This window comes from Hydra vulgaris, chromosome 08 (assembly GCF_038396675.1).
Source record: "Hydra vulgaris chromosome 08, alternate assembly HydraT2T_AEP".
NCBI classification, from domain to species: Eukaryota; Metazoa; Cnidaria; class Hydrozoa; order Anthoathecata; family Hydridae; genus Hydra; species Hydra vulgaris.
Window position 1 is genome coordinate 43415001 of NC_088927.1, and position 17943 is coordinate 43432943.

The 17943-nt window shown below is 26.0% G+C and overlaps 1 protein-coding gene across 2 annotated transcripts in view; it reads right to left on the reverse strand.

Annotated features, from left to right (window-relative positions):
- The window catches only part of LOC136083868 (repetitive organellar protein-like), a 140691-nt gene that overhangs the window by 28576 nt on the left and 94172 nt on the right, over positions 1-17943 (reverse strand). For both annotated transcript variants that reach the window (XM_065803775.1, XM_065803776.1), the window contains exon 8: positions 15726-15875. In XM_065803775.1, coding sequence (XP_065659847.1) covers positions 15726-15875 — 150 coding nt within the window. The remainder of the gene's footprint in view (positions 1-15725; positions 15876-17943) is intronic.

Below are 17943 nucleotides of genomic sequence, written 5' to 3' on the forward strand. Positions count from 1 at the left end.
TATATATATATTATACTTATATATATATATATATATATATATATATATATATATATATATATATATATATATATATATGTATAAATAGGTAAGTTTAATTTTGCTGTGAGCATATATTCAGCAAGAGTGCTCGAGAAAATAGTGTCAGAGATATATAATTGATTTTTTTTATAAAAGATTAGATAAAAATAAAAAATACATGTATTTTTTTACCTGATGATTGCTAAACGCATTAACTTTTAGTAGTAAAAAATCATGTAGTTATTTCTATATATATATATATATATATATATATATATATATATATATATATATATATATATATATATATATATATATATATATATATATATATATACAGTTCTATAGTTTGTTGCATTTGGGAGTACGGAAGGAAAAAAATGATTCTTATGCCAACAAATACGTCACTTTTAATTACTTTTGACTTTCGTTCAATATTAGCGTGATATCAGAAAGTTAAAACCATTAATTTATTTACAATTTATTCGTTTTTTAAAAAAACCACAAAAACGCAAATTTAATTGACCAGACTGTTTTTAAAAACGTTCTGAATGCTTTTAACAGTATAAACAATGTTTTTATTTTTATTTTTTTTAATAAAATGTTTTTTATTTTTAATTTTTTTATTGTATATCATGCGCGGAGTGCTGCTACGTTGACTATCCTTTGGCCTGACACGCAAGGGAGTGCTGCTACATCGACTGACAAGTAGCCTGACTCGCAAGGGAGTGCTGCAATATCGACTGACAAATAGCCTGGCTCGCAACAGAGTGCTGCTACATCTACTATCTTTTAGCCTGACCCGCATGGGAGTGCTGCTACACGGATTGAGGGTTTGGTTTGGGCAGGCAATCTATCAATTAAGAAAAAAAAAAAATTCGGTCTTGCAATTGAATTTTTACTTTTTGTCAAAAAAATATGGAAAAAGTCTTTGAACAGCATATAAGAGTTCTATATATATATATATATATATATATATTTATATATAATATTTATATATATATATATATATATATATATATATATATATATATATATATAATATATATATATATATATATATATATATATATATTATATATATTTTTATCCTTTAATTTCTGATGAGTCTTCATTGTTGATACAATGTAAAATGTAAAAAATTGGATTTGTGATTTTCTTCTTTTAAATTTTTGCTCTTTCCTTTTGAGAAAATTGAGCACTTTAATTTGTAGAATACATGTAAAAAATTTTTTTAAATATTCAAATTACAAAAATACTAAGTTATGAGTGTACGCCTTCCAGTTCATTTTATGTTATTTAAGAAACAATGTATAACAACTACTGGTAAATATATTGTTTTTCTTATGGTTGTTGCTGTAGTTGTGGTTGTTGACTGTTTGTTGTAATTTATATCGATTTTTAGGACTGACTAAAGAAAGTTGATTTTGATCAGAATAATGGCCTCAATTATACGTTGTATTTGTTTTATTTGAACGTTTTCATTTATGTGCTTCAACTTTCCAGATAAAATTTTTTGTTTAATATATGTATAATTTATATACATATTATCTTAATAATTTATAAATAGTTTCAGTAGATGCTTTTTTAGATTAACTATTTTGGCAGTCTTTGTTGCCCTAAGATTAAGTTTGACTTATTGGTGTGGCCATTGCTTTGTTTTAACGGCCGAAAAAACTTTTAAATTTGTTTTAAATTGTTATGAGGCTAGATGCTTAAATGTTGTTAATTAATAAAAAAAATATTTCCTCAAAATTTCAAAGCATTATTCCAATGTTAGGTAACTGCTTTTTTATCTTTACATATTAAAGGGGTCCTTATATATAAAAGGTAGGTCAACCTGGTACTCAAAAAAGCTAAAATAATATGTAAATTTCAACAATAATATTCGTTTTAAAAAAAAATATATGAATTATTTTTTTAGTAAAAACTCTGAAAAACGCACTTTTATTTTTGGTTAAAAAACTATAGTTTTAATTTAACTAAATATAAAATAATAGTTGTAATATAAAATGATTTTTTATTTAAAATTTTTGCATAATTTTACTACTTTAAAGATCTAACATGATATTAAAATAAGTTTTTTTTTCAAAATATTAGGGACACGTTAAAAAGTAAAGTTAATTATGCTGTGCCTAAAATACATTATTGTGAACTAATCTCATTCTTTGTCTATAGATATTTCATAAAAAAAAATTAACTTTGTTTGTCAAATACACAAAAAGCACTTGTTTTTAGTTAAGAGTTTAATTTTTAATGAAGTATGGTGAGTTTTGTTATTATAAATACGAAGTGAATGTTTATTATGTTTTTAGTGGAATTTGCTGCACTTTTTCACTGAAGTAACGTGTATTTGATTTTTATATTGTTAATGTTGTTTTATAAAAAACTAGTTTAAAGTGATGTTAATTGCTGTTTAGCCCTATAGGGCGATAACTAAAATTAGAAAATTAACTTTTTCATCGCAAGAGTTCTTATTTTGTTAATTGTGATTAGGACAGCTAAAGGTGAAATTCTTCTATCAAACACGGTGAAGTTGTGTTTATTAAGTAAAAAAGGGTTATGAAAGTTAAAAAAGCATTGTATTACAAATACTAGCAATTGTAGGTTTCGATAAAAAGTATGTTTGAATCTATGTATAAAAAATAAAAAAAAAGTGTTGTATAAACGTCGTGTTCGTAATACTAAGTTTAAGGTGGATGTTCAAAAGCTATTAAAATAACGTTTGCACCAAACTTCAAGTCAACGTTCACTGTTTGTTATTTGAACGTCAACATTTAACGTTCAAGAAATGTAAATTGGTTGCGGTTTTCGTATATGCTTCAAAATTTATCTTGTTATCTTTATAACTTTTCCTTCTAGACTCATATAATTTGTTTATTCTTTAAGTATAATTAATTCTTTACATAATCACAAACAAATAAGACCCATAAAGTGTAATTATAATTACTTATCACTTGACAAAGTTAAAAATTTTAATGAAGTTTTTTTTATCCTTGATATTAAAAACTTTTTTAAATTTAGTTTTAATATAAAGCAGCGTTAACGCAGTAAAATTTATCTTGCAAAAGTGTACAGGTATTGTGCAAAGTAATTACAAAGATATTTTGAAGGAAAACATGCTTTTAATACATTAAATGAGTTTTGTTTTGGACTTTATTTTTTAATAACTGTTTATAAAAATTATAGTTTTAAGCAGTTTGTAACTTTTTATTAATCAGTGATGTATGTTAGAAATTTATTTAATTAAAAAGTTTATTTGTTTAGCTTTCTATTGGTATATAGTTAGTTATGCTTTTAAAGTGATTTACTATTCGAATTTTATTTTGATGTCAAAATTATGCCAACCAAATTTTATTAAAAAAATTGTGATGTCGCGGCAAAAAGCTTTTTGTTAAAACGGCTGGTTGCAAAGAGTCAAACTCTAAATATTAAACTATTACCACAAATTTGTACAATAAACACATAATATAACATTAGATCAAATATATCAAGCTAACTAAGTAACTATAATAAAAAGTTAAAACTATTGTCGATAACTAAATAAACTAAATAACTTTTAACTCTATTTATATAAATTTTTTTAGCCGTCTTAACTTAATTCATAAAACCATAGTTTTGCATGCATATTTTCACTAAATTAGTTTTTGTTAATTTTGTTGAGTATTTTATTCATTTTGTGGTACATGTTAATACAATTAACATTAGATAAAACATATTTGTGGAATTTACGGCATTTACTTTTATTACTGGATTTTTCTTGCCTTGCACTCTTCCGAATTAAGAATTAATTGCTCGTTTCGGTTATATTACATTGTATTTTTTATATAATTCAAGTAACTGCATGTTTGTCCTTTTTATTTTATTAGCAGCATTTAGATATCTATAGTGTTTGTTAGAACTAAGGTTTAACATGATTTCTAATTTATTCTTTGTATTTGTTTTAAGAACACAAACACACATGCCATTATGCTAAAGAAAACATTAAATTAAATATCCCAAAGCTACAGGATAAATATTTAGATAACTTAATTTTTTGTAAACATTTCTCAATAATAGCTACCATTAATTCTTTATTACTGACAAAAACTTTCTCTACTCTGCCCTCATCCCACAGTTTTCATGATTGATTATGATATCATAGTGTATTCTATATAAAATACATTATGCTGTTTCAGAATCGTATATTATTATCGATCAGCAAAACTTATAAAAATGCACTTTAATTTTTGGTTAAAAGACTATTGTTTTTATGCAATTAAATCTAAAATAATAGCTGTAGTATCAAATAATTTATTTGAAATTTTTTATATAATGTAACTAATTTAAAGATCCAAAATGAATAAAATATTTTTTTTTTTAAATATCAGAGACCCGTTAATAAGTAAAATAAGTTATGCTGTCCCTAATATACATTATTGTAAACTAATGTCATTCTTTGTGTATAGATATTTCTTAAAAAAAGCTTGTTTGATTATCAAATCAACAAAAACATTTATTTTTAATAAAGAATTTTATATATAATAAAAAATGGTAAGTTTTGGAATTTTAAATTAGACCTGCATTTTTTATGTTTTAAGTTGTATTAGCTGGACTTTTTTACTGAAAAAACGTTTATTTATTTTTTAAATTGTTGATGTTGTTTTGTAAAAATTTAGTTTAAATTGATGTAAAATGTTATTTATGCCCTATAGGGCGCTAACTAGTATTAATGAATAAACTTTTTCATCGCTAGAGGTATTATTTCTGATATGATTTTTTCTTAATTGTAATCTGGTATGCTGATTATGTGCCTTTTGGTTAAAATGTAATTATTAAATTGTGGGTTTTCATTTAAGCTTTATATGGTACAATTCTGTTGTAAAACATGGTAAACTTGTGTTTGTTAAGTAAAAAAAAAAGTTATTCAATTTCAAAAAAGCTTTACATTACAAATACAAGTAAATGTAGGTTTAAACAGAAAGTATGTTTAAATCTATACATTAAAAGAAAAAAAATTGTTGGGTAAACGACCGTGTTTGTAATAACACGTTTAAGGTGGATGTTCAAGAGCTTTCAAAATAAAGTTTGCACCAAACGTTTGCTGTTTTTTATTTGAACGTTTACAGTGACTGTTCAAGAACAGTAAGTCGGAGTTCTCAAAGTTTGGTTCAAATAAAGTTTGCAGCGTACATTATGCAAACCTAAAAGAACGTTATAGTAACGTTTATTGAACTTCAATTGTTAGATGGTTTATCGAAAGCACGAAAAAAGCAAGCGTTAAAAGAAATATTGATTCAAACTTGATCAAACTTTTTGATGTTTCTGCGTGTTCCTGTTCATTAGATGTGTTTCCCTGTAGTAACAGAAAAGATTTATGTAATAAATAAAATTGCATTAAAGAACACGTTGTATGTCTTTGCTCTCAAAGTAACAAAATATGTCTTGAAGACAAAGCTTATCTCCTTGTATAGAGGAAAAAAATCTGTCCGAAAGTTACATGTCAACTTTTTTCCGTTGATAGATTATCTGTCAAAACAATTCAAAGACTTGAAAAAGAGCAAAAAAAAAAATCTTATAAGCTAGTTGACGAAGATGAATCCCTTACAAAAAACTTTACTGAAAAAGCAAGTGATTTATCCAATACGGAAATAAATGTTTTATAACTACATGAAATATTTGTAGATGCAATAGAAAGTATTTTATTTTATTAAGTTTTTTTAGGATGAAGGTAAATGGAAACCAATAAATAATCCTATTAGAAAATACAAATTGATTAAACTTCCGAGATTTGCAACAGAACTAGTCAAAAACGAGTGTTTGTCAAACGTTGGTTTAGCTCGTGCATATGCTTCACTTCATGACATTAAACATCTCCTAAAAAGTGATATTGATTTTAAGGATAATTTAATTGACAAATGCAAATTAGATGAAGCCAAATCTAAAGTAAAAATCTTTAGTGAAGATGTGGACTCAAAACAAAGAAACAGACATTTTGTTTTGGAATTATCATCAAAATATCATATCAAAATAAGTATCTAAGGAATTATCATCAAAATACCAAAAATAAGTAAAATAATAAACTCACCTTAAGGAGAAAAAATATAGAAATGCATTGAATCTGAAAATCACCTCACATTTACTTATGACGATGGAAAATCAAGTTGAAATTGTTTGACTCATAGGACGACTCCTGTTACCGGTGCTATAGGCCTAATTCTTGCTACTGAAACGTTCAGTGTTTTACAAAAACATTACAGTTTGTATATATAAAGCATACAATTTGTTCTTCTTGAAAATACTGCTGCCAATACTAGACCAATAAATGACATACTGGTAAAACGACATACTGGTAAAACAGAAACCTACATCTAATTGGATGCGCGTTATATTCAAATGACCTTCTGTTACGAGCTCTTTTCAAAACCTGATGGCGACACAACTGGGTGAAAAAGCTTCAACTGTATACTTTACAAAAGATGTAATGAAATTATTTAGGGTAGAAATCAAGTATTGTTTAAATGATCGTAAAGCCAATTGTAGTTGGATATATTCCAGAAGTGATACTAATAGACCTTAGTTGCAATCAAAACCTTTTATTTGAATATTGCAAAGGAAAAGGCTTCGTTAAAGTTTATGATAAATGAGCCGCCTTTAAAATTTGAACGCTTAACTATGCAAGGTGGTTAACTCTAGCTATTTGCCTTCGCTGTTTTTATACTAGAAACAATCAACTAATTGTTTTCTTTAAAAAAACTGGTATATTATACTGTTCAGGTTTACGGTATAGCATGGTTCGAAATAACAAAATCTTCTAAATTTCACAAATTTTAAGGTCTAATATTTTCTACTATTACTAGAAATTATAGTCTCCCCATTAATGATGTTGAACTTATGGGTTAAAAAAAACATTTAAAACAATGTATTGTCCCTGAAACCTGAAAATATTTTTCATGTCATTCTTAAAGATAATAACTATTTGGAAGAAATGAAAATAATCTCCAACCAAAATCAGGTGGTCGCGCTAAAAGTGAACAAGGAAAATTATCACAATCAACATATTTTTGTTTTTTGCCGAAATTCTAAATCAAAACCAATCAGCAGCTACAAAGTTGAACAAGTAAAGACCTTTACCAATTAGTTAAAAGAATATGAAGTAATTGGTGCGAGATCTAAAGCAATTTTGAAATTTTAACTAGCCATCCTTAGAGCTCAAGCAACTTCCTCGGAAGCCCAAATAGTTCTAGCCTTGACTTCCAGATTTATCACATATTGCTTTAGCTTGTTTTCTAATGAAATGATAGATATTTTGATCTTTTGAAATATTATTTGAAAAGATCTTCAGAGTAGAAAGTTTATTATTTTAATATATGTTTTGGTGCACAACAAGTCTTTACGGCCATATTGATAACTTAGCGCCAAATCAGCCTATACAACAAATATGTTGAAATGAGATAATTTGACCGAAATTTTAAAAGTCTTCCATAAAAATCAACTAAACCAAAAAAATTAAAAAGAATTGCAGTTCAGTCCACATAAAAAATTTAATTATAGTATTTTGGTGTTTGCAAAGAAACACTGCATAAGTTATTTTTTAATATAAACTAATTTTTTTTTTTAACTTTGTCGTATAGGCTGGTTTGGCGCTTAAGCATCCATATGATAAAGCACCGAGGAAGAGCATTTAATTGAAAATCCACGCCTCATTTTTAACCAATTAATAAAGTAAAGAAAGCCATGTATTAGATGAAAACTGTTTGTGAATGAATTGTGATAAAGCAAATATTTAAGTACTATATTTAAAGCATAACCTTATTGAGACTCCGATTTTTCTTAACTCCGACAATTTTTTCTCAATTTCTCTAGACTCTGTTTTTCAATGATTCTGATCTTTTGGTTCAGATTTGATATACGTCATAATTTTATAAAAATAACTTTATATCTTACGTAAATAAAACTATGCAGTATATTCCTTTATTAGGAAACATTTTTACTGTGTTTCCAAAGTACGCAGTTGATACCATAAACAAAAAATTTTGCACGAAATTAAATAAATTAATTTTTTACAGTGATGCAGAACAATAAAAGAGTTACTCTTTATATCAGAAAAATCCAGACGCTCTTGAGCTTCAACTATAATGTGATGATTTTTAAACAGTAAACCCTTTAGGTTCAAACAAGGAGTACTGCTCAGCATGTAGCATTTACTTGATTACAAACGATTGGTTATGGTTTACCCTAAGACTCTATTTGTGGATTTTTACTTATTTTGTTCTATGTAAACAATATCTACTTAACTACAAATATTCTTTGTTTTTGTTATTTTTGGTGAAGATAGGTAAACTTTCTTTCCTCACTTAACTATAAAACAAGTTTTTTCTATTGTTAATCCCAAGGTACAACACTTAAATGAGTAGTTCAAAGCTAATAAACTTTCCTTAAACAATCTTAAAACCAAATAGGTTCTTTTTTACAAATCAACTAATTCTGATAATTTACGATTTCAGCTTTCCCAACCTGTGATTGACTAAGTGAGTATTGAAAGAAACCATTTAATAAAAATGCTGGGAATAATTTTTCCAGAAAATCTCAATAGTAGAAATCATATATTGCACATAGAAAATAAAATCTCCAAATCAATTGCCATCGTGTATAAAATAAAACACAATCTAAATAAAACCTGTTTAACAAAAGTATATTGTTCGTTTAATCACAGTTATATAAAAAAATGCTGTATTGCTTATCAAATACTGCACTAAAAAAACACAAATAAAACAGAAGCAAACGTATTAAATATTATGCAATGTTGCAGATATGCCCATGCCAAAACATTATACTGGAAAACTGATGCTCCTAATATTTATTAATTAAACCTCTTCCAAAACTAAGTATTTGTGATTTGATTATAAAACGACTTGTACCAACAATGCTTTGAAATACATTTTACAATTGTTGACAATAAATACCTAACAAAGTATTCTTTTTAAAACTTTAAAATTTTGATGATTAATCTTAAAAAAGCTGACTTCTCTATCTTATCCCGAAAATTACAGCTTTGGAATTCGATTCATAAAGAGGAAATAAACAACATGAAATGATAAAAAGCTTAGAAATCAGTAGTCAAACAGTACTAATTTGACTTTAGTGACACCAACGTATTCTCTTATCTTTAAAGGATTAATTAATAATTAACACTAACTAACTAAAAATAATTTATCCTACTTAGCACTGCAATGAATACTTGTGTTTGTTATATTATAATACAAATAGTTTAATTCTATTCTCATTTACGAAATTGTTACGTGTATGAATGTGTTTTTTTTATTTTTTATATATTTTTTTTATATTTACTTTAGAATATAAATAATGTCAAATTTTTTTATCTCACGAAAAGTTATTGTAAAGTTGCAAATGAAGGGGGATTAATGGTGAGACTGCATTCATCTACTTTGTTCTGTCATTAACATAATTTTCATCTCATTAATAAAAGTAAGCATATAAATACATATATATTTATAAATGCAGCAAACATAAATGTATGTTAATTTGTCATAAAGTGACAAAAATAAGAAAATAAAAAAATTGATTTCTACTGGTTCATAGTAAAAAAAAAATAACTTGGTTTACTAACCTAATAAAATGTGTAATTTTTTTAAAAAGAATGTTAAATAAGTATAGTTAAAAAAACAAACGAGCCCTTTATTTTTACAATGAAAATACGACCCTAAAAAAATATTAAAGACATTGAAATTACGACACTTAAAAATCATTAAACTTTTTTTTTTCATGAAATTGATTTAAAAAATACTTAAATGAAAATCTACCAATTAACTCATAAAGCTAAGTTTAAAAAAATCCTAGTTTAATACTTTATAAAACAAGCAATAAATTTGGAAGTGAAACTATATATATTGAAAAAGCGAAGAAAAACAGAAGTGATTACAAATGTCATGATTGTCACTTTTATATGTATTGTTGGCACAAAAGAATTACAAAAGCTAGATATTAGATTAAAGTTAGTTTATATTTATGAAATTTCATTTCAGATAACATGTGTTATTTTATTGCTAAAAATCAAATTCTAAAATTCAACATTAAAATTCTTATTTGCTTACAGTAGAATACTATATTTAAAACGTTTTCTTTGTATTGTACACGTTTTTAAGTCTTGTTTTTGGTTTTTCCTAAGGATTCTATGATTTATGTCTTTCTAAAATAATGTTTAAACTGTTTTTTTATTAATAACTAAGAAAAGCTGGTCAACAATATTTAAAGACATAAAACCTTATTATCCGCCATTTCAAAAAAAAGTTAGAGAAAAGTTGCGAAGGTATATATAATGAGGTTTATACACAATTCAATTGTTTGATGGAATTACAATGAAAAAATAATCCACCTGATATGAAGCTGTTATAACATTTTATTTTAGAAATAGTGTTACTAGAAGACTAACTTTTAAAAAAATAAAGAAACCTATCAATTCATTTTCTTTCATATTTAGATATTGCTATATTCATAATCAGTTTTAGGCACGATTTATGCAATAAAAAACTTATTCTTGACATTTAGCAGCAGCCACTTCACGATTCAAATATAGCTTGAAATGCAGAAAACTTTTGAAGAATGTTCAAAATGAATGCCACAATAGTATTTTTTTTATCTAGGTACTTTCTATATTGGCAACTTAATAAATTCAAAAGTTTTAAAAAAACTTGCTTTGGCAATGCCTTGAAATGATTTCTATGCTACGCCGATTGGTGTAAATGGGTTTTGAAAATTATGTTTTGGTGAAAGTCAATTGTAGCTTTATAATTTTACCATAGAATTTCTAATGGTCAAGACGTTAAGCATTTTTTTTTTAAGATGAAACACGCTTTGCTAATTAAAGCTTGATAACATGCATATAAGATAAGATTGTTATTTAAATAAACATTTATTTTCAATCCCATAAAAAGTAGATCTATTAAGATTTCCTAAACTCATTTTTGGTATTGTATTATTTATTTAAAACTTCCGAAAATCTAAGCATTAATTATTTGTATTGTGATGTTTAAGTATTAATTGTTGGTATTGTGGAATATTCTCTTCCAGCTAATGCTATGTAGAGGCCACATACCAAGGCCGGCAAATATAACCCGCTTCACTGACCAAGAGTAAGTGAGTTAAGAAAAACGAAGGATAACTGAGTGTTAGTCAGAAGAAGTCGAATTAGAAATATGGTATAGAGAAAGCGGACAGATTTCACTAGACGATAGAATGTGCAATCTTCTTTCAATAATGTTAGTTTTAACATTATTTTAGTTTTTAGATCTAAATATTGCTTGTTTGTTATTTATATGTCAAATTATTGTTTAACGGTTAAATGGCTTTGGTTTGTTTGTCTAATTCATATTACAAGTTGTATATTAAAGAACAAAAAATAATAACTTTTTATTTTTTTAAATTTTTTTAAAATAATTTTTAAAGAATTTTTTTAAATATTTTTTTTTTTATTAACAGTATTTTAACTTATATTTATCCTTATTTAGTTTATTATACTTTTAATTATTAATGCTAACCAAATTAAATAAATCAATTAAAATAAATAAAAACAGTTAAATAAAACCTTTTCTTTGCCCCTGTATGGTTGAATAGTATTGTTGCCATATATGGGCTGGTTCTTCTAATGATACTCTGTTTTCTAGACAAATTCCAAAAACCGTATTGTTAAAGTAACTGAACCCACTCTATTTGCTAAGCATGAGCTTGGCAAATGGAGCTCTCCCATCGTGGTAAAGTTGCATATCTTTCTCTTTTCTACAAATACTATCACGGTCGCTGTTCAAAGGAGCTATCGTCTTTAATTCCTTCATTTAAAACTTATTCTTGCTTAAGGTGGCACACAACTGAAAGCAGGGTTTTTCTACTTAATGTAAATTTTAATTTTTTTTTGAGGAAATAAAATTTATCTAAATTTAATTTAAAAAATGTATAAAATTTTTTTTTTTCAAAAAAAAAATTCATAATGACTAAAAATACATTACGCTGTGTTTTAAGCAAACGCTGCGTTTTAAGCAAAACTTCAAGACCTAACTACTTGTTTTTGCCTTAATAACTCAAACTAAAATTTCGTACATACTTGCCTTAGCTTATTTATTTAGCTTGACCTTGGTAATTTTTAGTTATTCAAATTATTTCAAAAAATATTGCATTTTTAACAAAATCGCTTTACATTTATATAAATATAAATAATTTTAGCACTTTAACCGACAATATTTTCTTTTTTTTTTTCCGTAAGTTTTTGTTTACATTTGACGTAATATATATAAATTACATATTTTTTTCAAATACAAACAAGGCTTCTAAAAGAAGATCAAATGATCTTATCGTCAGAAGCCTTTTACAAAACAGAGTACATAAAGTATTATAAAAACGCCTTTTTACAATAAGAGAACGTAAAAAATTAACATAAAAATATTAAAATAGTACTTAGATAAATAGAAACAAATTGTCAACAAGTATAAAACAAAGATTGAACATACATTTCAAAATTATTATATATCATAAGACAAATTAAAAATATTCTAAGATATTTTCAATAGAGAGAATGAGATCTTTTAATTTAATTTTAAAAACAGAATAAGTTAGGGATAAGCCGAAGTTAGGCAAAATAATTTTGTTCCAGAGATGAGCTGCACGATAAGTGATACAGAATTGATTGAACTTTGTTCGACAGAGTGGTTTATTTAAATAGTTATTATTCCTCATGTTAAACTTGCTTAAAGGTTTCAAAATAAAAAGGTCTTTAAAAATTAAAGGAGATAAATCATACTTCCACATATAAGCAAAAGATAAATTTTTATATACGTTTAGTTTATAAACATTGAGGATTTTCATTTGATTAAAAAATAGTGGGGAATTTGAGAACCGATCCGCAAAATTAATTACACGGATCGCATGTTTTTGACGGCGATAGAGACATTGAAACTTGCTTTGATCAGTACTACCCCAGGCAATAATTCCATAACTTATACAACTATGAATAAAAGAATAATAAAGTTTAGTTAAATTATTTTTATCTAAATGAGTACGCGCCTTATATAGAATTCCAATACTTTTTGAAACTTTCGAGCAGACATAGTTAATATGATGTTACCATGTGATGTTCTCGTCAATGAAAACCCCCAGGTATTTAGTTACAGAATCTCTTTTTATTTCATTATGGTCAATAAAAATTTTTGGTAAATTTTGGGGTAGAGAACGTTTTTTGGAGAGCGGGTGGAAAAAAATCCATTTTGTTTTGTTTACATTTAATGTTAATTTGTTACTTTTAAACCATTTAGATATGTTTTGAAGTTCTTTGTTCATAACTGAGAATAGTAGGTAGATGTCACTGTTAGATAGAAATAAGTTTATGTCATCAGCAAACATAATACTTAGAAGATTTGATGCTTTATGCAAGTCGTTGATATTTCATCTTTTATATCTTTGATATTTCATCTTTTATATCTTTGATATTTCATCTTTTATCGTTGAAATGAAATATCGTTGATATTTCATCTTTTATATCTTTGCATTATAAACATGAGGGTCAAAACAAGTATTATATTGAAAAAGCCAATTCCCAAAAATTCAACAAATAGGCAGATTTCGGTTTATAGGAAATTGTGTGTCTAAGTTTCAAAAAAGACGTATTGTTAAAAATTCAAAATTAAGGAAAAAGTTAAAAAAAGAACATAAAAATTATCAAAATCTACGAGGAATGTAACTATTACTTGTGTATTTTATTTATGGATTATCCATGAAACCTTTTTCAACTGCTCTCAGTTTTTTACGATAAATTTTAGTTTTAACCGTTGACTTTTACTTTATATGTTGAATTTTGGTTATGTCAATTTTACATGATAAAGATAATGTGATTATTTAATTCAGGCCAAAGTACTTCAAAACTTCTAATACACCATTAGCACGATTATTTTAAGGTAGCACTGCTGAATATGTTCCCATTTCAATTGGAGACGTACGTTCAAATGTGTGCTTTGGCGAGACCATTTAATTGAATTTAAAACTTCATTGGCATTTTATGTTGTACAATTCAAACTTTAAATAGAAGATCATCAGCTTGAAGATCTTTGATAATTAGTTAACGAAGATTCCTAATTCAGATGGATATACACAATTTTGTTTGTAATTTTATTGAGAGACCAATATTTACACTACCTTTTCAATCCTCTCAGGCAAAACTGATGCTGCGCTTTCTGGTTTTCAAAATTAGTAAAATGGTTTTAAAGAGTTTCCATTTTACTATTCAACATTTTACAACCATGCAGTATTTAGGTAAAACTTCAATATCATTGTATTTGTTTCCAGAAATTGTTGTAACTACATTGTGCAAGGAATTGTGATCACGTTTCTGTCATGTACCATTAATTGAATCTCTAACATATGGCATAAAATGACCAATGCAAATTTTTAGAGTCTTTAGTTGTCAATAACATACATTTTTATGCAGCATTTTATAAGCTACAATAACATTTTGTTTTAACTTTAAAAAATTATTTTTAGATATGGTTTTTAAGGTGCAAAATAAAATCGTTTTTATAGCTCCGCAACCACAGCCTCTTTCTCGAAAAGCCATTATTGCACAAACATTAACATCACATATTGTGACAACTTTTACTGTATCCAATTTAGCTTTTATTAATTTGGTTGATGAATTGAGTCTTTAAACATAACATTTTTTTACATTTTAACTGCAACTAATGTGCAAATCCTTTTCTACTGGAATCATCATCTGAAAAACTAAATGGCTGAAAACGCTTAATGCATGCAGTTTCAGCTCCCAGTTCTTTGAGAAAATAAAAATTTAATAAAAACAAGATAACTATATTTTTTATAGTCAAATGTAATTAAACAGTTCAATTTGATTTTTCTTTCACTAGAACAGCTACTAGCAGTTTGATTTGTGCGAGATGATGAAACGCTAGATTTTTTATTTGCAAAAAAGTTCCATTTTTGTTTTATTCTTTCTGATAAATTTCTCTTACTTGTATTTTCTTGTTTATTTATTAAAAAAAAAACTTGTTTAACTAATTATAAACCTATTTTAGTATAATTTAATACAAAATGAGGGAAAAGTTACAATGTAAGAAACCAATATTACCAGTCAAAAAACACACCTTTTCTTAAATTAAGTTCAGAAAAATAACTTTTAAAATGGAAAACTAACAAGTGTATGTATATTACAAATTAAAATCAAATTAGTTTTTTTATTTAATGTTGCAGGAATGATTATGAATCATAATAGCAGAAAATTTTGAAATAGATTTTTTTCAAAAAACTTTTTTATAGTTGTGCACTACCTTAACTCGTCATTCAGTAAAGTCTCATTTTTTTACTTTATCTGTCACTAAATATGCTAAAAACTTTTATTTTTCAAATATTTTTTTCCGCACTTCAGCATTTTAGAATTCTTTCCCATCTTCATGTTTTCCTAACACATACAGTCTACAACTTTTGATGTCTTTTGTCAACCATTTCTTTGCTATATAACTCTTTTTTTTTAGTAACTCCCAACATAATAGTGGTGCTTGCAGTCTTGTTGGGAATCAATCAGATTAAAAAAAGTAAAAATTATTGCTAAATGAGGTCTGGTATCTTATCAATATTATTTTGTTTTTGCTTACATTTTTCGGAAGACATATTGTTTAAATAAACATTATATTATTTTTAGTCATTGTACTTACCATTATTTTTTCAAGTACACTGAACTTTTTCGTTGTTTCGTTTTCATTTATCAATATTTTGTTTTCAAGGAAAACTAGTTTAGATATTGCCATTGAAAGATGGTTTTGTGTTGACGAATTAGCATGAGCTTCTTGGTCTTTTCTCATTCCCTACAATAAATAAAATAAAACAATAAACGTATTGGATAGACCAATAAAATTAATATTACAATTTAACATTTTATACTCTCAATAAATACTTCTTACAACCATGCTCGTAAGATTTTAGTTTAATAAAGTGACTCAAAGTAGTGTAGTACCTTTGTTTTTATCATGAACTGTTAAACTATTATGAACAATAGCAATAATATTCCGAGTTATATTTTCTGAATAAATTCAGAAAATATAACTCGGAATTTAACGCACCCTTGACTGATCCTAAGAAGCACCAAAAAGATGTGTTTGTCGCCCTCTTATGTAGGTACTTTTTTTCCGCAAAAAAAGATTAATAATAAATTAGCCAAATTTAAAAGAAAAAAACAGCATTATTTTTTGGAAATATAGCTGTTTATTTAATGTTTATAAAGTTGAAATAAATTTTCTTTATTGAAATTAGATACTGCTTTTTTTAAATACTTTGTATACTTTTGATGGCTATTAAAACATTCACATGCTTTATTTAGAAATTCGTAATGAGCATCTTTTATTCATTGATATTTGAATTACGCAAACATAGATTGGTGTAGCACAAATTAAAACAATACTAAAAAACTCTATAATAAACAAAATTATGGAGCTATAATATTATCTAAATTAGGCTGCTTTACACACTCAAAAGAACTATTTACAAAGCCGAATGTTTACCAACTTACCAACTTACTAACTTACTTACTTACTAACTTACTAAGTTACTAAGTTACCAACTTACCACCGTACTAAAGCTGAATGTTTACCAACTAATTATTAAGCTGAGTGTTTACCAACTAAAGATTAATTATCTTTAACTTTTATTTCAAATTGATAAAAAAAAATATCACTAAATATTTTAAGTTTTTTTTCATAATAAATAAGCATAGATACTTAACCATATACTCAATACATATTAAAATATATACACACACGTATATATATATATATATATATATATATATATATATATATATATATATATATATATATATATATATATATATATATATATATATATATATGTATATATATATTTATATATATATATATATAAATATATATATATATATATACATATATATATATATATATATATATATATATGTATATATATACATATATATATATATATATATATATATATATATATATATATATATATATATATAAAATATATATATATATATATATATATATATATATATATATATATATATATATATATATATATATATATATATATATATATATATATATATATATATACAGTATCGGACAAAACGAGTGCAACCAAATAATGATAAATTAGTTTCTTTATGTAAAAGTGCTGCATTTTTTCAATTTAGAGAAAAAACTATGTAACTGTTTAGACACAAAGTTCTTCAAGTTTTATTTATCACAAAGTTCATTATTTGTACACGAAAATTAATAAAATAATCAAAAGTATTAAAAAAAGTTGATTTCCATTTGGACAAAACAAGTGCAACTCGACAAAATGTTGAACAAGCTGTATTTTGCTATCAATATTTCGTGGCGAATCCTTTGTTGTCGATCACAGCCTTACATCTTTGAGGTATAGATTCGACCAGGTGATTAATGAAACTTTGTGGAATCGCTGCCCAAGCCTTTTAGATTTGTTCAAACAGTTGATCCTTATTACGAACACCTTCACGATTAATTCTGCAGTTGACAATCTCCCACAGGTTCTCGATAGGGTTGAGATCCAGAGATTGGGGCGGCCAATCCATCACCGATAGGTGGTTGTCTTGAAACCACTGCTTGACTACTTTTGCAGTGTGTTTTGGATTGTTGTCTTGCTGAAAAACCCATTTTATTGGCATATTCCATTCAGCATGAGGTAACATAACATCTTTCAGGATATTTTTATACATGAAACGGTCCATTATTCAATTGTTTCGATGTAGTGAACCTAGACCGTTAGCAGAAAAACACACCCAGACCATTACATTGCCTCCACCGTGCTTCACGGTCTTATGGCAGTAACGTAAATCGAGGCGTTTTCCGGCCGGTCGACGTACACGACAAATGT